The 23,287-nt window shown below is 42.2% G+C and overlaps 1 protein-coding gene across 1 annotated transcript in view; it reads left to right on the forward strand.

Moving 5' to 3' along the window:
• The window catches only part of stab2 (stabilin 2), a 175,702-nt gene that overhangs the window by 32,223 nt on the left and 120,192 nt on the right, over window positions 1-23,287 (forward strand). The window contains exons 7-17 of the mRNA XM_072551848.1: window positions 233-358; window positions 1,915-2,111; window positions 4,274-4,407; window positions 7,076-7,209; window positions 9,516-9,598; window positions 10,901-11,050; window positions 13,973-14,116; window positions 17,149-17,211; window positions 17,465-17,581; window positions 18,823-18,876; window positions 21,110-21,190. Coding sequence (XP_072407949.1) covers window positions 233-358; window positions 1,915-2,111; window positions 4,274-4,407; window positions 7,076-7,209; window positions 9,516-9,598; window positions 10,901-11,050; window positions 13,973-14,116; window positions 17,149-17,211; window positions 17,465-17,581; window positions 18,823-18,876; window positions 21,110-21,190 — 1,283 coding nt within the window. The remainder of the gene's footprint in view (window positions 1-232; window positions 359-1,914; window positions 2,112-4,273; window positions 4,408-7,075; window positions 7,210-9,515; window positions 9,599-10,900; window positions 11,051-13,972; window positions 14,117-17,148; window positions 17,212-17,464; window positions 17,582-18,822; window positions 18,877-21,109; window positions 21,191-23,287) is intronic.

Here is a 23,287-nt window from a genome sequence, read left to right on the forward strand (position 1 = left end):
ACAGCCAAACAAGGTGAGTTTTAAGGAGGGTCTTGAAGTTGGAAAGAAAGTTCGAGATAGTGGGCTGGTTTAGAGAGGGTCTGGGCAGCAGAATAAAAAAGTCTTTAGTGATGGAGTGATGGAAATCAGGGCTGCTCAAGAGGTCTGAACAGACACAAGAATCAACTGGAATCTCTGCAACATTTCTGTTGCATTTGCAAAGTGTGTCAAGTCTCTTTCTTGATCTTTTAAGCCATACCCGCTTGTCGGGCACTACAGTGTCCAGAAAATACAAGATGTTCTGAAGAAGCAGCGACTGGAAAGTTAGTGTGTGAATGTTTAGCTGGTTATCATACCCAAGGAAGCACAACATGTGAACGTAAGTGCTCATTATGCTATTGACTACAAGCGAATGTGTTAAACCCTTCTGTTTGTGGAAAAAAAACATAAATAGGGAAAAAAAACAGAAAGAACTGTGAATGCTGGAAATCAGAAACAGAAGCAGAAACTGCTGGAAAAGCTCAGAGAGTCTGGAGAACTGAAGAAGAGTCACTGGGCCCGAAACGTTAACTCTGATTTCTCTTCACAGACGCACCCAGACCTGCTGGTTTTTCCAGCAATTTCTGCTTTTGTTCCCATTAATAATTGAGTTTAGTAATTTTAATTGTACTAGAACATTTTAGAATGAGTAACATTTGTGCCACACATATGCCAAGCAATGGCCATCTCCAATGAGAGACAACCTAACCACTGCTCTTGATTTCAATGGATTACCATTATCAACATCCTGCGGTTACCATTGACCAAAAACTCACTGGACTCACCAAGTAAACACAGTGGCTACTACAGTTGATGAGAAGCCAGGAATACTATGGTGAGTAATTCAGCCCCTGACTCCCCAAAGCCTGTCCACCATCTACAAGGCACAAGTCAGGAGTGTGATGGAATACTCACCACTTGCATGGACGGATGCAACCCCCACAACACTCAAGAAGCTTCACACCATCAATGACAAAGCAGCCCACTTGATTGGCACCACATCCACAAGCATCCAATCCCTCCACCACTCAGTAGCAGCAGTATGTACCATCAATAAGATGCACTGCAGAAATTCACCAAAGATCCTTAGACAGCACCTTCCAAACTCCCGACCACTTCCCTCTAGAAGGACAAGGGCAGCAGAAACGTGTAAGTTCTCCTCCAAGCCACTCACCATCCTGATTCGCTGTTTTTTCACTGTTACTGGGTCAAATTCCTGGAACTCCCTCCGTATGGGCGTTGTCGGGTGGACCGAGAAGGCATCTCGCCACCATCTCCTCAACAGCAACAAGGGACAGACAATAAATACTGATCCAGCCAGTGACACCCACAAGGCATTTAAAAAAAAAGGAACATGAAGAAATAAATGAAGGAATTAACTTGTTTAGCCATGGCCTGTTTGAATTCAGTTTGCCTCTGAATTCCTTATCGAGTTCTGGGTTCAAGCAGTAGCCTGGGAGTTGAGCTGAAATGTCCAGGCTGACAGTCCATGCAGTACTGAGGGACTGCGGTACTGTTGGAGATGGATTAGACAATAAATCAACACTCTTTCTGACCGTCTAGGTTGATGTCACTTTCTTAAGAGCTCCCCCAGTGTCCTGGCCAATACTTATCCTCAGATGACAGCAGTGAAACAGATGGTCATTATCGTATTGCTGTTTGTTGAATCTTGCTGTGCACAAATTGGCTGCTGTAATGCAACAACAACTATACTTCAAAAAGACTTTTGTTGGCTGTAAAACGCTTTGTGAGAGTCTGGCGATCACGTAAAGAGCTATAGAAATGCAAACCTTCCTTTTGACTAAGTGGGCAACACAGATTTAGTTCATTGTATACAGCTTGATGCCAAATGTGTACAAAAGGAATTAAATGTAAGCAACAATATTTTTCTTTCAGCCATTAATCCTTGTCTTCAAAATCCCTGTGGCTCCAATGCTGTATGCACTTACCTGGCACCTGACACTTTCACCTGCTCTTGCCACGAGGGTTACCGTGGTGATGGCCAGATCTGCCTACCCATTGATCCGTGCCAAAACCATTTTGGGAACTGCCCGACGAACTCAACGGTTTGCCATTATGATGGCCCCGGAAAGGTTGGTTCTTATCCTGTTTACAGTGAGCTCCTATGGTCCACTTCAGGATTCAATGAGAGTCTCCCTACGCTTCAACCAAGTGCTAAGTTAGGCAGAACACAATTATGTATGTGCCCGCTAATGGTTATTAAACCAGACCCTCCACCCACACTCATTAGGGCAGTGGGTAGCAGGCATGATGTTTTCAATCAATATCATATTTCCAAAAGTGAAATGGGCCCTAAATGCATAGCTGCTTGTATTTGTTTTCCCTCATGGTTTCAGAGTCTGTTATCTGTTATGTAACTGCAACAGCTTCTAGTCTTCAAAGTTTGGGAGAAGATTTGTAGCTCGGGTGCTCGTTGTTGTGGTTCTGTTCACCGAGCTGGGAATTTGTGTTGCAGACGTTTCGTCCCCTGTCTAGGTGACATCCTCAGTGCTTGGGAGCCTCCTGTGAAGCGCTTCTAGTCTATAGCACAGTTAAGTTGATTAAGATTATTCCAAGGTTTTTAGTGGAGGAACATCAAGCAAAATTTGACACCGAGCTACATTAGGTCAGGTGAACAAAAGCTAGGCCAAAAACAGAGGATTTAAGGGGTGCATGAAAAGAAAAGGTGGAGAGAGAGAAGAAATTTCAAATGGGGATTCAAAACTTACGGCCTTGGGAGCAAAACACTGCCACTGTTTGTTGGGGTGGAGGGTTAATAATTGGAAACGACAAAGTCCTGGACTTGATTGAAAAGAATGATGCATGCTTGAAAATGAAGGTGACTTCAGTCTGAGAGTCAATGAAGGCCAATAGAAGGCAATGGGTGAATGAGACTTAGTACAAATTACTGTATGTACTCAATTAGTTGTCAGCTTTCCAAGAGAAACGCTTTTGACACAACATTAAAGGGTGGATTTATACACAGGTAATGTTTCTGAGGGGCTTGCTTAATGAAAAGGTAATGGAGGAAGCCATGATTAAGAGGAATGGAGACTCCCAATCAGAACTCTCATTGTTTGGGTATGTTCTATACAAATGTGTTGGTTCAAATGCATGGATCTTTGCTTCCAAACAAGGTACCAGGGCTCAATCAATCTGAATTTTCACTTTGTTAATCCAATGAGTTTTGAACTGGATGTGGGGCTCCCACTTTCCAGGTAGCGCAGATTCCAGGTTGATCAGGTATTCGGTGAATATAATGCTACTCACGGCAAAAACCCATCAAGGCATTGAGCTCCAGCCCACTTTCTGACACGGCAATGGCAAGCTTCAGGGAGCCCCTACCAACTTCCCCTATATCTCAGGAGAGGAAACATTTACTGGGCTTGTGATTTCAATGCTGCTCAGGGGTCAGGGAAAAGGGGAGGCCAGCATCATTGGAAAATTGTACTATATTAATGAATGATCAATTGAGGTTTGTGAAATATTAAGGACTTTAGGGCAAAAGTCAGAAGTTGTCTGTTACATGAGATTACATGAAATCAAATTTATAGCGTGTGGCTCCTTTACTCTTTCATGGGACGATCATCGCTAGCAATACCAATGTTTATTGCCCAATAGCCCTTGAACTGAGTGGCCTGGTAGGTCATTTCAGAGGGCAGTTAAAGGTCAACGATACTGATGTAGATCTGAACTCACATGTAAACCAGAATGGGTAAAAAAATGGAGATTTCCCTCTCTAAAGAGCATTAGTAAACCAGATGGGCTTTTGTAACAATTCATGATAGTTTCATGATCTTTATTAAGGGCAATTTTCAATCCCAGGCAGAACTAAATCCAAATTCTACCTGTTGTTGTGGAGTTTGACCTCACATCCCAAGATATTAGCCTGGGTCTCTGGATTACTGGTCCAGTGACATTACCGTTTGGCCACCACCCCGCTTTATTTGGTTGCTAGGCTGGCCAGGAGGACAATACAATCCTCAAGTCCATAAGTTAAAGGGAACAGATGAGAATTCCAGAAGATCCAGCTTTTTTCATTGTTTGCTGATCTATCGATCTGGAACTTTTTGTGTAAGCCTATACAAGATATTAATACAAATATAACATTTAAATGAAGAATGCTTTATACTAATTAAAACACCATTTTCATGTCCAAGGAAAGAAAGGAAGGCCTTCAAATTTTGACATACTTTCTGATGGAAAGTATACTGCAAGATTTAATCGATGTTTCATATTTTCGTTTCTTTTGCAGTCTCATTGTCAGTGTCAGGAAGGCTATGAGAATCTGTCACCCGGAATTGGATGTGAATTGACTGATGTCTGCAAGAGCAACAACACTTGTGACAAAAATGCCAACTGTGTTACAGTTGCCCCAGGCCAGATCCAGTAAGCAGTTCATGTAACGTCCGTTCAGATGGTAATGATGTCTAACGATAACTGGGGGGAGATGTGGGAGCAGCAGTTGGCCATTCAACCCGAGGAGTCTGTTCCATCATTCAATGAAATCATGGCTGATGTGATAATTGTCAGCTCCACGTTCTTGCCATTTCCCATAACTCTTGATTACTTTAATGATTAAAGATCTGTCTATCTCAGCCTTGGATATACTTATTGATCCAATCAGGATAGAATTAACAGACTCGATACCCTTAATGAATATATCAAGGGTGTCCTGACACATTGGTATGCAACCTGCCTTAAATCAAATGCATCTTTTTGGCTCGGGTTTGATGGTATAGCCTGGCCATGGCAACCAGGCTAGGCTTGTGACCTCTATCACTCCAGAAACTGGTCCTGTTCTTGGGTCAGTGGATGTTTGCAGGGTTAGTAGGTATGACATCCTAATTTCTCAGGGAGGGTAATGGTCATTCACGTTATGTTGGGACAGCTCAGGTACATGCCTCACCCCAGATGGAGTGAAGCTGGAGTTGAGCTACAAGGTTAACCGTGACCTTATTGGCCTATTCTGATCCTACTTTTTACATCAGTAGTCGTTTAGTAATGTGAGTATTGCTGAAAAAAAAGACACATTAAGTGCCAAAACTTTTCATCTCACACACATCAGGATATTTTGCAAGAATACAAATTCATGTTGAAAGCTAACATTTATACCCCATGAAAGGAGAGTGCTTGGCAAGTGAACTCTGATTGGTAGAGGCATTGCATGGAGAATGCATCCATTAATGTAGACTGACAGTTAACAGCTGGGTTTTCTTAAATTGTAAACCTGGCATTGGTCAGGAGAATTGCCCTGAGAAGCAACGAAAGGCTGTCATCTATTCTGTTGAAACAAGCACAGTTTTTAAAAATTCATTTGTGGGCCTTGGGGATTGCTGGCTGGCCAGCATTAATAACCCAGCCCTATAGGCCCTTGAGAAGGTGGTGGTGAGCTGTCTTCTTGAATCACTGCAGTCCACTTTTTTTTAGATTAGATTTGATTACCTACAGTGTGGAAACAGGCCCTTCGGCCCAACAAGTCCACACCGACCCTGCGAAGAGAAACAAACCCCTCTATATTTACCCCTGACTAATCCACGTAACACTACGGGCAACTTAGCATGGCCAATTCACCTAACTGTATATCTTTGGACTGTGGGAGGAAACTGGAGCACCAGGAGGAAATCCTCACAGATGCGGGGAGAATGTGCAAACTCAACACAGACAGTTGCCCAAGGCGGGAATTGAACCCGGGTCCCTGGTGCTGTGAGGCAGCAGTGCTAACCACACTTGCTATGGGTTACGATTGATACAACTGAGTGACTTGGTAGGCCATTTCAGAGTCAACCACATTGCTGTGTCTCTGGAGTCATATGTAGGCGAGTCCAGGTAAAGATGGCAGATTTCCTTCCCCTAAGGACATTAATGAACCTTAATGGGTTTCTCCAACAATTGGCGCGCTGGTTTCATGGTCATCAGTTGACTCTTAATTCCAGATTTCTTTTTATTGATTTCAAATTCCACCATCTGCTGTGATGGGATTCAAACGTGATTCTGGATTTAAGGATTAATAGTTGAGTGATAATACCACTAGGCCATCACCTCCCTCTAGTGCATCTATATTAATCTATCTGGCTTCCAGTACAGCAAGTGCACCACCCTATGAACCTGACTGATAATTTAGGAGTTCTTGGGTTGTAGGCCTTGCTGAAAAGACCAATTGCCGTTGAACTGAATGGCATGCTAGGCCATTTCAGTGGGCAGTTACCAGGTCACATATAGGCCAGACTGGGTAATAACAACAGATTTTGTTCGCGAAAGATATTGGTCAACCAGATGGGTTGTTATGATAACCAGTGTTAATTTCACAGGTGTACTATCTGCACTGTGACATTTAAGGCTATGGGCTGAGTGCTGAAAGTAGGACTGTTGCAGATTTAGAGTGGTTTATGTTGGTGCAGTGTCTATGGGCCAAAGGGCCTCTTCAATACTGAATAACTCTATGACTTCCACCATAACTGTGGCCAATACATCACATTGAAAAGGAGCAGGACAGGACAGTATAAGAGACAAGAATGAGAGAAGCTCCATACAGCCCATTATTCTTCCGTTGCATCCAATCATGGCTGATTTTGGGTTTCAACTTCGCTTTCCCAGTCTCATCCTCAATCCGTTGACTCTCTGAGATAAAAAAAATCAATGTATCAGGGACCATGTTGTGATGCTGGTAGTGTCACTAAAACCAGACATCAAGAGATCCAGGTCAATATTGGAGACCATAGCATCTAATGGAACTTTAATCTGAAGAATCTAGAGATTGACAACTAGCCTCAGTAATGGTGACCGTGTCATTAATTGTCATAAAAACCCATTCAGTTCAGTAGAGTCCTTTGGGGAAAGAAATGTGCCACCCTCACTTGGTTTGGCCCACATGTGACTCCAGACCCACATCAATGTGGTTGGCTCTTAACCGCCCCTGAAATGGCCTTACCAGTCACACCCATATCCCTTAAAGAATTTTTAAAATTCATAACATTTAATAGGCAAAAAAAAAGTAATTTTGATGTATGTTAATGCTGATGAGGGATTTAATGCAACAAATGATCATCTTACTCAGGTGCAGCTGCAGTGAAGGATATACAGGAGATGGCTTTGTCTGCTATGGAAGCATCATGGAAAGAATCAAGGACCTGAACACCCAGTCTCGGGGTCCATGGCAAGGACAACTAACGTCAGCCATGTTGTTTTTCGGTAACCTCCTTCTCCCTCAGTTTTTTGTAAAGATTTTATCTTCCCCAGATTTGGGGTAAACAGTATAAGTTTAATGGAGGCCATTGGCTAAATCATTTCTCTGTTGTCTGCTTGAGAAAGCCTCACAACACTTACTAGTCTGTCTAAAAACTGTAAAGATTTTATACCAACTCTGTGACCTCATTATAACCTATGGGCACATTTTGCTGGGATGGGGAATTAAGTCAGTTATAGGAGTGGGGCAAGTCATCACTCAGAACCAGATGAAGGGAGGAATTGTCTTCAGGGGCTGTCTCCTGGTCGGGAAAAGGTGAGGTCCATGTTAGGGGGAAGGACCATAATAGCATAAGAATTAGAAATAAGAATAGGCCATTCAGCCCCTTGAGCCAATCGCAGCTGATCCGGCATTTTTTATGTCCACTTTCCTGCCCTTTCTGCATAACCCTTGGAAGTTGGAGTATGATTTGGTATTCCCAAACCGGCTCCCACCAACCGACAGGAGACCCAATGATTGCTATGGCGAGGGAGGCCTGACCAGATGAAATGCCTGTCAGTATCAAATCTGCCCTGGATTTAGGACCCCAGTCACTGAAATTCCACCCATTGAGAACTGCCAGCCAATTAGAGTATGGCAGTTCTCGAGTACAGAAACACTATCTGCATTAATTTTATAAATTACATATCTCAAGTCAAGTGATTCATACCAGACACTTCCACATTATAAACATTGATCGTACAGGAAGTACATTCATGTAAAGATTCCGAATATGGCTTATCATCTCATCGTAACAACCTGCTGAGAAACTAATACTGCACTTTTATAGTCAGCAATAAATAATCCTATTTATAAACTACATTGTTGGCATCAATGGTGATGAATGTGGGAATCACTATCATTATGTGACACCATATGAGTGATCAGGATGAGGGCTCTGTCCTGTTCCTTCACAAGGCCTTGACTGTGGTGCTGAGGGTCAATGACCTGTAGTTTACAACAGGCTGCAGATGTCCAGCACCACTGTTGGTCAATGGACCACACTTGAGAAATGTTGGGAAAGTGTGTCTTCAGCTCCCCATCTGTATCCTCATGGAGTTGCGTAGCTGTTAGTAATAAGGGGCTTGTCTAAACGTTTAGGTGTAATGATGGACTGTTTCCCTTATCAAGCATTCCTGGGAAATATTAGGAGGTATTGAGTCTGCAGTCTTTCGCTGTAAATTCCTGACAGAGTTTAGAGCTTGCTTAAAAAGAAAATCGCAACCTGGGATACACTGCCAGATGGATATGAGACTGACATCAAGTGAGTGGACCTGACAGAGGAGTAACAAGTCACTTTGCAGCCTTCCACCTCTGGAACTTTCCCTCACCAGGCATCTGGCTCTATTTTAGATATCTTTAATCAAAATTAAAGCAGCCATAGTCCCTCCAGAGCGTAAGGCTGCTGTCTCATTAGGGAGACAACTGGTCGTGGTTTAACCTGACCGTCACCATGCCTTAGGCGAGGGAAGAGGTTGAGAAGGAGAGTAACCTCAACTGGTGTGAGAACTGAATTCATGCTGTTGGCATCACTCTAGATGGCATGCCAGCCATTCCAGCTAACCAAACCCCTTTAATAGGTTTAGGGTAAGAGGGGAAAGAATGAAAAGGAACCTAAGGGGCAATGTTTTCACGCAGAGGGTGGTGTCTGTGTGGAATGAACTGCCAAAGGAAGTGATGGAGGCTGAGACAATTAAAACATCTAAAAGGCATCTGGATGGGTATATGAAAAGGAAGGGTTTAGAGGGTTATGGACCAAGTGCTGGCAAATGGGACTAGATTAATTTAGGATATCCGGTTGGCATGGACGAGTTGGACTGAAGTGTTTGTTTCCGTGTTGTACATCTCTATAATTCTATCACTCTAATTAACAAGTTCAGATATATTATAGTACATCTCTGGATCCAGGTCTCCTCACTCAGAGGTACGGACACTACCACTGTGCTATACAAAGCCTAAAACACCTTGAATCTACAATCTTCAGATAGCTTCCCAATTCACAAAATTTAGAAACCTCTTCCATTTGATCTTGCAAGCTGTACCTTTGTAAACTCATTAATAGAGATCAGTTGCAACAAATAGTCAGTGACTCCATTGTTGTATTGGACAACCAGGAAGAGAAAAGTGAATTAGATGGAACTCAGTCTCTCTCATCTCGCAGTTTCTGATTCTGAAAATTAGTTCCAGTTTTGATATACTTGTCAAAGAATATACATTTTCACGTATCATTAGAATACAGTTTATAATTGTACATTTTTCTTTCTCTTACCAGGTATTGGTTACTCAAAGCCACTGACCAATTTAGGTCCTTTTACTTTATTTGTGCCCACCAACAAGGCCTTTAAAGCAGTTGATGTAAGTTACTTGAAGTGAACTAATGACAATCATTCCTCTTTATGATTTTTCTTTGGAAGAGTTTACACACAGCAAGAAGAGGGAAGTGACTGTTGGAGCATGGACACCTGAGCCCTCACTTTAAACTCCATCATCAATAGCATGTAGGATGTGTTAGCAGAGTCGTTAGGCCACGCACTAAATGGTCACATTCCCCATCTTGTCAAATTTGGATGGTTGAGGGTCCACATGCAAACAGGGGTGAGGGGAGAGATGTGCAGTTCTCAGAGAGTAACCGTACTATATTCAGCCAGAAGCATTCCTAGTTGCAACTACATGCATGGTTATACTAAAAAAAAGTATCCTTTTAATTTTATTAGACTCCCTCTGCTGGCACAAGCATTTCTGATAGCCTCAAGTGGGCAAAATGCACAATGTAATCCACTGGTGATGGGTGTTTATATCGTAGAATATCATCGTTGAATCCCTTTTGGTGCAGAAAGAGGTCATTCAGCCCATTAATTCTGCACCAGCCTTCCAAAGAGCATCCCACCCGCCTATTCTATCCTCGTAATTTACCATGGTTAATCCACCTAGCCTCCACACCCTTGGACACTATGGGCAATTTCTCATGGCCAATCCACCTAACCTGCACATCTTTGGACTGTGGGAGAAGCCTGAAGCATCCAAACAAAACCCACACAGACGGAGGGAGAACATGCAAACTCACACAGACAGTCCCCCAAGGCTGGAGTTGAACCTGGATCCCTGGCACTATGAGACAGCAATGCTAACCACTGAGCCAGCCCGGGAGAAGGAGGTTACATCAAGTCAGGTGAAGGGGTTCCATTTAAAGTTACAAAGAGCCAGACCTTCCTGACATCCTTTTGCAATCTAACATCTCCTGCTCACCCTAAGCATTTCCAATCATCATTGATTATTGGGTATTACGTTCGGGCCTAATCTATGCTCTTTGATGGCCATATGAGAGATCCTATGACAAGTGGGATCTCCTTTGTGCTTTTTTTAAAATCCCTAAATCAACACCATTAAATAAAGCAAGTTACCTGTCACCTTGCTCATTCTGGAATCTTGCTGTGCACAATTTGACTACCACACTTCCTGCATTACAACAAAAGCAACTCAACAACTATGAGGTATTTCATGAAGCCGCGAGATTGTGAAAGGTGTTACACAAACACAACATTTTTCTTTTTTCCTTATGCTAGTGTTCGACCCCACAATTGTACAGAAGCTCATCAGCTTGGTAACAGCATGTAATATAAATGTTTCTCCTAATAATTATCTCACATTTTAATCCAGTTAAACAGGATCTTGACAGACAAGGACAGATCACAGTACCTTGCAAAGCTGCACATCATTGCTGGCCAGCTTAGCATTGCAGATTTAAACGCCACCAATTCATTTTATACTTTGACTGGGAGATCAGGAGTGACCATACTTAGAGAGAAGGTGAGCTTGTGATATGAAGGAAGTGTGTTTTAACAGTTGCAAAGAAAACCATATTTACTGCTAATCTCTAAACTCCTTTCAGCGGAGAAGCAAGTTTGATGACCATTGGACTACTGCTGCTCCTGGTTCTTATATTCTTAATTAATCACTATTTATTCAGGACAATAAATATTTTTTATTTATTCCAGTAAATATTTTTATTTTTGTACCTAATCTATTTTAGTGGCTGAGATTTGTACCTGGGTACTTTGTAAGTAAGATGGTGTTGCATGCAACAACATTATTTACATTTTACTGTACTCCTGTACTTTGTACTTGAGTGCACATGACAATAAACCTAATTCTAATTTCTTGATATTTGTGCCGAACAAATTCAACTGTGCAGGAACCTTTAATTGTGAGTGTCAGTCCAAATTCAGAGTTTATTTGGACTTATAAAAAGTGGGAAATGAAACTCCTGGCAGGGGATAACTTTGCTTCAAGTGCAATACCAAACATCAAAAGTAAATTCTATTGTCTCATGTCAGGCTTTATCCCCTGGAAAATTCTGGCAGATTTTGGGACAGCAACTGTAGGTGTTTTCTAATCAGCTTGCTCAGAGTAGGTATTACACACCTCTGGAGCAGTTGGGACTTGAACCTGGAGCCTCCTGGCTCAGAGGCAGGGATGTTACCAGGGTTATACCAAGAGATTACAGTGTAAAGGAAGTAACTGGATTGTCAGTTTTCATGACACATTTCAATGTAATCATTTGGTCTCACTTTGAACATCTGAAGGGTCCCAAGAGGAATTCGGTATCCCTTTGGTCACTCCTACAAGATTCCAAGAGGTTGTGGAATGTTTTGTAGGGGATTTGTAGGAAGTGCGCAGGTATGAGGGCATTATGTTTTGTGGGATAAGGTTGATAAACCAACTTTTTTTTTTATCTAGCAGTTTCCATTTGATCAAATATCAGGCTGGTGAATAATCAAGAGTGCACAACCGAGATCCCAATGATTGTTCTTATCCATGGTCATCGTGTGTTACCATTCACTGACAGGGCCTGGGTAGCTGTGGTACAATGGATAGTGTTGGTACAGGCTCCTCTCCATTATGCAGCTGACCAGGAATTCCTTACTCCCTGTTCTTGACATGTGTTGGGAGGACTTACAAGTTAATAACAATCTGTGTGGCTGCATTAACCAATGGTGGCATTGTGGCAACAAACTAGGGACAACAAGCAATTCAGAAACTTCCCAGTTAGAATCATAGAATCCCTACTGTGTACAAAAAGGCCCTTCGGCCCATCAAGTCCACACTGACCCTCCGAAGAATAACCCCCTCAGCCCCATTCCCTACTATCCGATAGTTACCCTGATTAATGCACCAAATGTACACATCCCTGAACACAATTTAGCTTGGCCAATTCACTTAACCTGCACATGTTTGGGTTGTTGAGGGAAACCGGATCACCCGAAGGAAACCCAGGCAGACACAGGGAGAATGTGCAAACTCCACACAGACAGTCACCCAAGGGTGAGATCAAACCCGGGTCCCTAGCACTGCGAGGCAGCAGTGATAACCACTGAGCCACAGATTCGTATCATCAAATGCAAAACATGGCCCATTATCTCTAGATAAAAAAAAGCAAGGCTAAGCACTGAAGGACTTCATTCACACAGTTTATCTCAATTGTATGTCTCGTCCTACAAGCTTAAGGATCAGGATAAAGTTGTAAGGCTGTAGCATATTTGATTGATTGGAAATGTGTACAAACATGCATTCACCTCGGGCTGTGTTCATACTACAACCATAGTGGTGTAAAGCAGTTGGATTCACACAAAATTAAAAGGTGCAATTTATATCTAAATTCAAGGTTCAGTGGCTCAGATGTGAAGAAGAATGAGATTCCACGGAGTTGCTGTCTCACTCCTTATGAATGGGCTGTGCCCATAACACTACAGTTATAGTGTACATGCAGTCCGAAAGAACACCAATGGGAATAGAATACAAGAGTAGGGATGTAGTGCTGAATTTGTACAAGACACTTGTTAGATTTCAGCTGGAGTATTGTATACAGTTGTGGGTGTCACATCATAGGCAAGATTTGAATGCAATGGAGAGAAGGCATAAGCAATTGACCAGAATAGTTCCAGGAATGAGAAACTTCAGTCATGAAGACAGATTGAAGAAGTTGATTGTTCTCCCAGGAGCGTAGAAGGCTATCGGGAGACCTGATTGAAGTTTTAAAATCATGAGCGGCCAGACAGAGCAGATCAGCTGAAGCTCTTTCCACTTGTTAAAAAAAGTAATGAGAATGCGTAGATTTAATGAAATACAAGTGATACGAGGAAAAGCTTTCTCCCACAGTGGATTGTTGGGCTATGGAATGCACTGCCTTGAAGTGTAGTGGAGGCAGGTTCAATTGGGGCATTCAAGAGGGAGTTGGATGATTAATTAGATAGTAATGGTGTACAGGGAATTGGGCAATTGGCAGGAGATTGGCAGCAGGGGATAGTATCAGTGTCGGTACAACGGGCAAAATAGCCTCCTTCTGCACTGTAATAATTGTGATTCTGTGACTCAGAGGAAACTGTAAGTAAGACAATGTACTAAGAGTTGTAGGTGGATTCTCAAAATTCATGAACTTCTTTCCTAACCCCATATAGCCTTCATCAGTTCAAGAACGCAGCTCACCCCCACCTTGTCAACAGCAATGAGGGAATGGGCAATAAATGTGGGCCCAGCCAGTGATACCCATTGCCCATGAAAGAATAAATAAAAAGCATTCCCAAAGAAGACTGGGCTGAAAATGTTAACTGTTTCTCTCTTTACGCATTCTACCAGATCTGCTGAGTTTCACCAGCACTGTCTGCTTCTATATGTATTTCTCTATATGTTTTAGTTGTGTTTATGGTTATCTTTTGTGTTTTTCTTTTTTAGTCTAACCAGCTAAAGCTGCGCATTTACGGAAACAGCAAGAAAGCACGGATCCTGACTGGGAATGTCATTGCCTCTAATGGGTTGCTACACATTATTGACAAAGTGATGGATGGTATTGAACCCACAGTTAAAAGTAGCAAAGAGGTAAAGTCACATACCTGCCTTATGTCTTTAATTATAAACATGAAAACTACTCTGTTTGAATGCTTTATCCCATAGCACCATAAGACATAGGAACCAAAGAAGGCCAGTCAGCCTATCAAGTCTGCTCTGTCACTCAATGAAATTGTAAATAATGAGAATCCTGATCTCTGCTTTCCTGCATTAACCCCATCATCCTTGATTCTCTTAATGATTAAACATCTCTCTATCAAAGCATTGAATATATTTAATGACCCAGCCTCGACAGTCCGCTGTGTTAAAGCATTTCACATATTCACCACCACCTGAGAGAAGAAATTCCTCCTCAACTCTATCCTAATTGGATGACTCCTTTCCTTTGGTTCGAGACTGTCCTGCAAAGGGGGAAAGCTCTTTGGATCTGCCTTGTCAAGCCCTCTATGAATCTTATATGTTTCAATAAGGTCACAACTCATTTTTCTACTGATTCAACAGTCTAACAGGACATTGCTTTACCGTGGCAACAAATATTCTCTTTTCAGGATGGGCATTATGTAGGAGATTTGACTTGATTTATTATTGGCACATGCACCTAGGTACAGTGAAAAGTTTTGTTTTGAATGGAGGACAGGCAGAATATACAATACAAAATGCATTAGGGTCATAAAACAGAACAAAGAATACAATGTTATGGCTGCAGAGAAAGTGCACAAAGAGTGAGATCAACATTAAATTTGAATTTAACAGAGACTAGTTTGGTGATTAAGGATAAAACAAGCAAACCTAAATTTATGGGTTTATAGTCCCACAGTGATAAATGGTGAAGCTGATTAGGAATCAGCCAACACTAACAAAGAGTGGTGAAAGTTGATGCACTGTCATAAAAATCCAGCTGGTTTGCTATGTCCTTCAGGAATGGGAGTCGGTGCCCTCATTATTCTTTACACGATTCCCATCTCATAGCATGCAATTGATTCTTAGTCCCCTATTGGTAATTTAAAGATTGGCAATAAATTATTAGTTTGACCCACATCCCACAAGTAAATTAGAAGAACTACCTGGATGTGATTCATCAATGCGAATTAGTCTATAATCACCTGATTAATGAAATCAAAAATTGCTGGAGAAACTCAGCAGGTATGGCAGTGTCTGTGGAGAATGTAACAGAGTTAACGTTTCAAGTCCAACATGGCTTTTCATCAGCACTGAAAGGTGTTGGAAAATTGTGCTTTTTATGTGATTGACAGACGGGGAGGAAGAGCGAGTGGAGCAGATTGTGAGGATATCCAGAGCAAAATGGAAAGACAGTGCTTCTGGTAATAAAGGAGAGATAGAGGTGTAAAATGGGTGCAGATCATGGGTTCTTTTGATGTCCCCTCTCTGATGACAAACGATCTGTGCTAAGGAAAGAAGTTTGTTCTATATCTTTACATCCCCAACTCAAAGAATTTTGGGCACCAAATAACATTGAACTCATCTTTCATCGTCTTCGCCGACCTCTTTGAACAGCAATCCTCCCCTTCCCCATGGACCCTTTCACCCATCTCCATTATCCCCTGACCATGTGAACCCCACTCTATGGCCTATCACCAGCCCATGATTTCTTTATTGTGACCATTATCACTGCCTTGGTCTTTAGCTCTGAGCACTCTCACAATCTGTTCCACTCATTCCTCCTCCACATCTGTCAACAGCTTTAAAGCCACCACTTTACAAGCCCTTTCCATTCTGAAGAAGAGTTATACTGGACTTGAAATGTTAACTCTTGTCCCTCTGCCCACACATGCCGAGTCAAAAAGTGGGGTGCTGAAAAAGCACAGCAGGTCAGTCAGCATCCGAAAAGCAGGAGAATTGATATTTCAGGGAAAAGCCCTACATCAGGGCTTAGGCCCGAAATGTCGACTCTCCTGCTCCTCAGATGCTGCCTGACCTGCTATGTTTTTCCAGCGCCACACTTTTCGACTTTGACTCCAGCATCTGCAGTCCTCACTTTTTCCCTGTCCACACATGCTGCTGAGTTTCTCCAACACTTTCAGATTTTATTTCAGATCGCCAGCATTTGCAGTATTGCGCTTGTATTTTTATGTGAGTCTTACCATGTCTTTTGCCACTTTAACTTAAGCAGGCAGAAAATCTGAGTGCATCTCACATGCAACCTTTCCTGTTTGATTTTCTCTACCTGCTCAATGTATGTAGCATTACAGGATTAGGCCATTCAGCCCCTTCAGCTTGTTTTTCCATTCAGTCCAATCCATTTCCTTGACTTGGTAGTATATCCATCAGTGCCCTTGCACATCAAGAAGTCGTTAGTCTAAATTTCAACATTTCCAATTGATCCGGAGCTTCAAGAGCTCTTTAGGAGGGCAGAGGTCCAGAGATTCATCACAACTTGTGTAAAGCAGTTCTTCTTGTCACCCTCACCCAGAAACAGCCTGCTTTAAACTTGTATCTGTTTATTCTGGTCTGCCCCCTCATTGGGAGAACATCTCCTATCCTTCTCTCTCCTGTCAATTCCTGTAATCAATTTCAACACCTCGATAAGATCACCTGTAAATCGTCTATACACAAGACCAGCCTGTGCTCAAATTTAACCCTTTCATGTTTCAGCTCTGATCAATTCCACTTCCCTGAGCTAAAGAGGAAAATCTTTCTATCTTATAGGAATGGCTCAGTGGTTAGCACTGCTGCCTCCCAGCGCCAGGGACCTAGGTTTGATTCTACCCTTGCGCGACTATCTGTGTGGAATTTGCACATTCTTCCCATGTCTATGTGGGTTTCCTCCCACAGACCAAAGATGTGCAAGTTAGGGTGGATTGGCCATGTTAAATTGCTCCTAGTTTCCAAGGCTGTGCAGATTAGGGGAGGATTACATGGATGGGGGTGGAGGTTGAAGGTGGTTCTGGGTTGGATGCTCTTCAGTAGGTTGGTGTGAACTCAAAGGGATTCCACACTGTAGGGATTCTATGATTCTTACAGCTTCTTGATTTGTATCCAATATTGGTAGGTTTGTTTGTCCAAGTGATTAATAAGGTTGTGTTTTTCCCTTGCTCCTTCAGAAAAGCCTGTACACAATAATTTCAGAAAATGGAAAGTTTAAGAGGTTCATGGAATTACTGCAGGTAAGAGTCCGTCAAACAGGATATCGCAACTTTTCAGAATAACTAATGATATCTTCAACTGTCTTCTCAAAAACCTCATTCCTTTTGGCTTCCTTAAGCCAGAACTTCAACCAGTTAATGCCAGTCTTATACTGAAGTAAGAAAACTAATAATGGCCACAGCTCACCTACACAGCTTGTTCTGATCAGTACACAATGCCTCGTGGTGGCTTTCTGTAGAACTCCCTTCATTCACAATATCCTCTTACAAACAGAAATGTGATCTTGACCAACTCCTCGAGACCTCTGGACCATATACAGTTTTCGTCCCAAGCAGTAGTGCCCTGGACGGGATGGAAGATGGAGGATTGGATTATTTGCTTTCAGCAGAGGTAACAAAATTATAGATTTCTGACATGGAGATTTTATTGCAATGCGTACCTCTTCGCAGGGAGGTCTGTTGGCATATTGTCTCGCACTTTGGCAGGGGGTCAGCTTTTGCAGAAGCAGCAAATTGCCAGTTTGTGTAATCACACAAGCGATGGTTTCTCTCACCCCTTGGAGTTATTTAACTGTATGTTTAAAATGGGGTGTCTGAGTACTTTATTTTGGTATCAACCTTGACTTAGGCACTTCTGAGCCTTATGCGCGTAACCTAGGCAGCCATGACTAATACAGCACTGATTCTGGATTAGTGGTGCTGGAAAAGCACAGCAGTTCAGGCAGCATCCAAGTAGCTTCGAAATCGACATTTCGGGCAAAAGCGGGCTGCCTGAACTGCTGTGCTCTTCCAGCACCACTAATCCAGAATCTGGTTTCCAGCATCTGCAGTCATTGTTTTTACCTCCTTAATACAGCACTGACACTATCTCACTGTCAAAGTGCCATATATCCGATGATACCAAGACCTATCACCCTGTTGAGATAGATATAAGAATCTCAGCACATGGAAGAAGAGCAGTAGAGATGCTCCATTGTCCTAATGAAACTTATCCCTTGATCAGCCCTTCCGAAAGGAGATTCTTCCCTCCTATTATTAGACTGCTCTATGCACCTCCTCTGCATTCATAACCTTTTATGCCTCACTCTGTCTAAACACCCTCTGATCTGTATGTCCTTGTTTGATATGATCTGCCTGTACAGCTCGCAAAACAAATATTTTCACTGTACTGAGGTACATGTGACGATAATAAATCAACAAATCAATAATTGTTGCTGTGGGAAATTTTATTTGGCCAACAAAACAGCAGAGACTGTGCTTCAAAGATAATTCATTCACCATAAGGGACTTTAGCATGTTATAAGGATAAGAAAGGCATTATAAAAAGCACCAGCAAAATACCTCAGATGCTATAAATCTGAAATAAAACAGGAAAATGCTGAAAATACTCAGAAGATCAGGAAGAAATTAGAGTCAATTCATTTCAGATAGATGACCATCAAAATGCAAACCTTTTGTTTAAATGGGATTCTTTTCTGAGTTTGTGAATATAGGTGAATGATAAGTTCCATGAGTCTGCCTACTGAAAGTATGATTTTGAAATGTGCCCCTTTCTATGTATGTAGTAATCTGTTCTATGCAGTAAAAGAACTTTTTTGTGCGCATTGGTAACATCATCTCTTTCTTGTTCAGGGAAAGCAGAAGCTTAAGGAGTTGGTGAAACATCACATTATTCCTAGGACCGAGGTGAGTTCTTCTCTACTCAGAAAACATTTGTGGAAATAAAAAGCCAAAAGAAGAAAATACGATGGATACTGGAAATCTGCAATAGTAACAGAACATTCTGGAAAAACTCAGCTGGTTAGGGCAGCATCTGTGGAGAAACAGAATTATTTCTCCCCCCTCCCCCCGAGGCTCCCAGCCTCATTCCTGATGGAGGGCTCTGGCCTGAAATGTCGATTTTTCTGCTCCTCGGATGCTGCCTGACCTGCTGTGCTTTTCCGTAACACATTCTCAACTTTAATGTTTCAATGACCTTTCATCGGAAAGGAAAACTAATTTAGAAGTGGACAGAGAACTTGGGTAAAAGATGGGGAGGAATAAAAGTGTGGTGAAGATATTAGATGAAGGAACAAGAGGGAGATGGCCTTTGGTAAAGAGGAAAGGCAGGAAGGGTTAAATGACAAAATGGATGATTGCGTGAACTAAAAGGAACAAAAACAAGAGGTAATCACAGAACAGTTCCATACAGAAAGAAACCGCAGAGCCCATCGTGTGTATGATGGCTCTCCAAATGAGCATTCACTCAGTGCCATTGTGTTTTGTATCTTCTTTCTTTTCAGATAACCATCCTATTCCTATTTGAAAGCACCAATTGAACCTGCCTCACCACACTCTCAGGCTGTCCATTCCAGACCCGGGTCACACATTCAATGAGGAAGTTTCTTTCCCTCATATCACTTCTGCTTCTTTGATGAATTACTTCAAATCATAGAATCCCTGCAGTGTTGAAGTAGGCTATTCAGCACATCAAGACCACACCGACCCTCCAAAGAGCATCCCTCACAGACCCATTCTATCCATGAGGCCCTGTATTTCCCGTGGCTAATCTACCTAGCCTGAACATCCCTGGACGCCATGGCCAGTCCACCTAACCTCTACCTCTTTGAACTGGGGGAGGAAACTGGAGCAGCCGGAGGAAACTCCACACAGACATGGGGAGAATGTCCAAACTCCACACAGACACTCACCTCAGGCTGGAATTGAACCCAGGACCCTGGTGCTGGGAGGCAGCAGTGCTAACCACTGAGCCACTTTGCCACCCCAGTGCAAACATTTACTCACTATTTTCTCTGTGCAGACCTTTCGTGATTTCGAATGCTTCAGTCATTTCTGCACACTGTCATCTCTTGTCCAAGGAAGAATTGTCCCAACTTCTATAACCTTTCTTCAAATCCGAAACTCCTCATTCCTGGAACTATTCCTGTAAACTTTTTCTATATTCTCTCCAATGTCCTCACGCCCTTCCTACAGTGTGGTGCTGATAACTGGTCACTCAAGTCAAGCTGTAAACGGCAACATCAGAATCAATGCTAGTATGCACTGCCCGACGAAATGGGATCAGTGGCTATGGTCTGAAATTATTATGTGCTGTGAAGACTATATAGTACCTTCAGAATGCATGCAATATGGGGAATTAATTTTTATATAGCGATCAGAAATACAATGATTGAAAGGCTAGAGGTTTTTTTACAACCTCTACCATCGGGGAGAAGGTACAGAAGCCTGAACACATGCTCCAGCCGGTTTCGAAACAGTTTCTACCCTATTGTTGTTAGAATACTGAATGGACTCACAAACTCTTAACATTCACCTGTACCTGTGTTTTTGTTTTTGCCACTGTTTACTTATTATTTACCATCTATGCTACTTAATTCTGTGATCTGCCTGTATTGCTCACAAGGCAAAGCTTTTCACTGTGCCTCGGTACACATGACAATAAATTCAATTCAATAGAGGAAACAGATCTTGCAATGCATTTAAAAGAGCATTGGGGAAATACTTGCAGTAAAATGTCAGGGGATTAGGGTCAACTGTAAATCTTTATCAAAGATCTGACACTGTCATCGCTGATTATAATGGATGGCAAAGTCAGAAATGTCACAAAACCAATTTGCAGTGACCCAGTGGAAGGGTTATGCTAAAATTGATCCTGAGATTGTTCTTGTGTACAAGATCAGGGACAGGGAGGTTGAAGGGAGAATGAGGCAGAGGTGTTTGTTAAAATGGGAAGTTACAAACAGCTGAGCACCAGGGCTATTGCAGACAGGATGAAAGATTTAGACACAGCTGACACCCATTCTGAATGTGGTCTCCCAAACATAGAGAAGGTTGCACATTAGGCAATGAAAACGGCATATTGAATTAGCTGAACAAGAGTGATTTATTCCTCACACTGTTTTTCTTCTGTATAAACCAGCTGGAAGTTTCAAGTCTTCTCTCTTCACCCACCATCCTGAGCTTAGCAAATCAGCGGGTGACATTGAATGTGAGCTACAATGTAAGTCAATCCTTTCCTCAGTACCAAGCCTACATTTACTTGTTTTAATGTACTTTATTTTATCAGAAGAGGTTGTAAGTAAACAACACAGGCCATCTACTTTGATATAACTTTAGAACTTTGTGTGATGGTGCAGTGTGAAATGTAAATGACAGCCTATCTAACCGCTCTCCGGATTCTTATTCCCATTGATTTCAACAAAAATCAGGAAGGATGAGGAACACTAACAAATCTGTCAATAATAGCTCATCCATAGTTGTCACTGACAAGGTGGGAGTCTGCCATCCTGAACCTTAAACTTCTTCCATCACTGATGCTCAGTAGCAGCTGTATGTACCATCTACAAGATGTACAGCAGAAATTCACCAAGACTTCTTCAAAACCATCTTCCAAACCTACAACTTCTACCAATCCAAAAGGACAAGGGGAGAGGATATTTGGGAACAGCACCCCCTGCAAATTCCCTTCCAAGCCACTCACTGTCCAGATTTGGAAGCATATTGCTGTTCCTTCAGTATCACTGGGTCAGAATCCTGGAACTCACTCCCTAACAACCCTCTGGATTTATCTAAATCCCAAGGTTCAAGAAGGCAACTCATCACCACCTTCCCCGGGACAATTAAGGATAAATGCTGACCTCTCCAAAGGTACTCACATTTCGTGAATGAATACAAAAGCTACTTAGCTCCAGTACTGAAGGTGTTCTAACAGAGATATTCATGAGGAAAATACAGGACTTTGATCCAGAAATTACATTTATTGAGTCAACTGTTAGGTTTTTTTTCTCTTACCCAGCTGGTGCCACACAAATTGTGGTTAATGTAGGACCTGGAGTACCCACAAGCTCTTGCAATTGGGCCACCAAAGCCCAGGAATCTCAATTCTATCTGTGCTTGTATTTCTCATTCTCTGCTTCATTCCCATTTGAATTCTGAGGGACCTAATACATCCCACCATGATTTAAATGCTGTCAGTGTTTTGAGTGGAATGCAGTTTGCTGAGAGTGTGAAGTTAAGGTGGTCCTTGAGGCTCCTTTGTAAGCACCAAGCATTTTACATGCATACATACACATATAAATAACAATATATACACTGAGAACAAAACATGAGTACTCCTTGTGTATTATTTCTCATGTGAAACATAAATAAGGGAATGGAAATGTACAGTGCCTTAGGTGCTCCCAAGATAATGTGACCACAGTGATGCTTTTCCATTCCTGGATAAATCAAATATTGGTGGAATTTGAGTGCAGCAATCTTGTTGATTTGCTTCAAAAATGTAGCATTTATCATTTGTGTCAGCTGTGGCTGTGTTGACAGCAGTCCCAACTCTGAGCTTTCCAAGTTCAAGACCTGCTCCAGGCCTTTATCATAAACACAATAGGCTGGCATTGAAAAGACCAGCCTGACTCACCATTGAAGTGGGATCAGCACAGAAGTCCGAGCCCTGCTCTTGACTTACTTGCCAGAGGTAGGAAATTGGAGTATTAGTCCTGCATTTTGCCACCAGGAATGTTTCTTGGTGCCTTGGCCTTTATCTCAAAACCTTCCCTTCGACATTGCAGCACTGTTGGACGTGCTGCTTTTCAGATGAATGAGGAGGATTCTGTGGGACTGGTTCTGAAGGAGAGCAGGAGAGTTATCCATGGTGTCCTGGCTAATATTCATCCTTCAATCAATATGACGCAGACAGATTATCTTGTCAATGAACACCTTGACGCTTGTGGCAGCACACTAGGTCTTTCCTATGTTATAACAGCGACTACCCTCCAAAAGTATTTTATTGACTATTGTATTGTTTGGCTGAAAGTGCCTAATAGATTCTTTAAGGTCTGATCAAAATGAATAAAAGAAGACATGTGGACTTCTGTACAAAGCAAATTTTTTAGCTTACTCTGTTTCAGATTGATGCAAACTAATAAGTGAATCTATGTCTGCTTTACACATATACAACAAGTGAGTCTCACTGTCTTCTGCCCACTGACTTACAGCTAGCACTTGGAGCTCTACCTCAGTTTCCACAGGTCCACAAACTCCAGTCCAATAGCAAAAGGTCCCCAACATCAACGTTATTCTGAATCTCATATTACGTGCTGTA

Source organism: Chiloscyllium punctatum, chromosome 32 (assembly GCF_047496795.1).
Source record: "Chiloscyllium punctatum isolate Juve2018m chromosome 32, sChiPun1.3, whole genome shotgun sequence".
Lineage (NCBI taxonomy): Eukaryota > Metazoa > Chordata > Chondrichthyes > Orectolobiformes > Hemiscylliidae > Chiloscyllium > Chiloscyllium punctatum.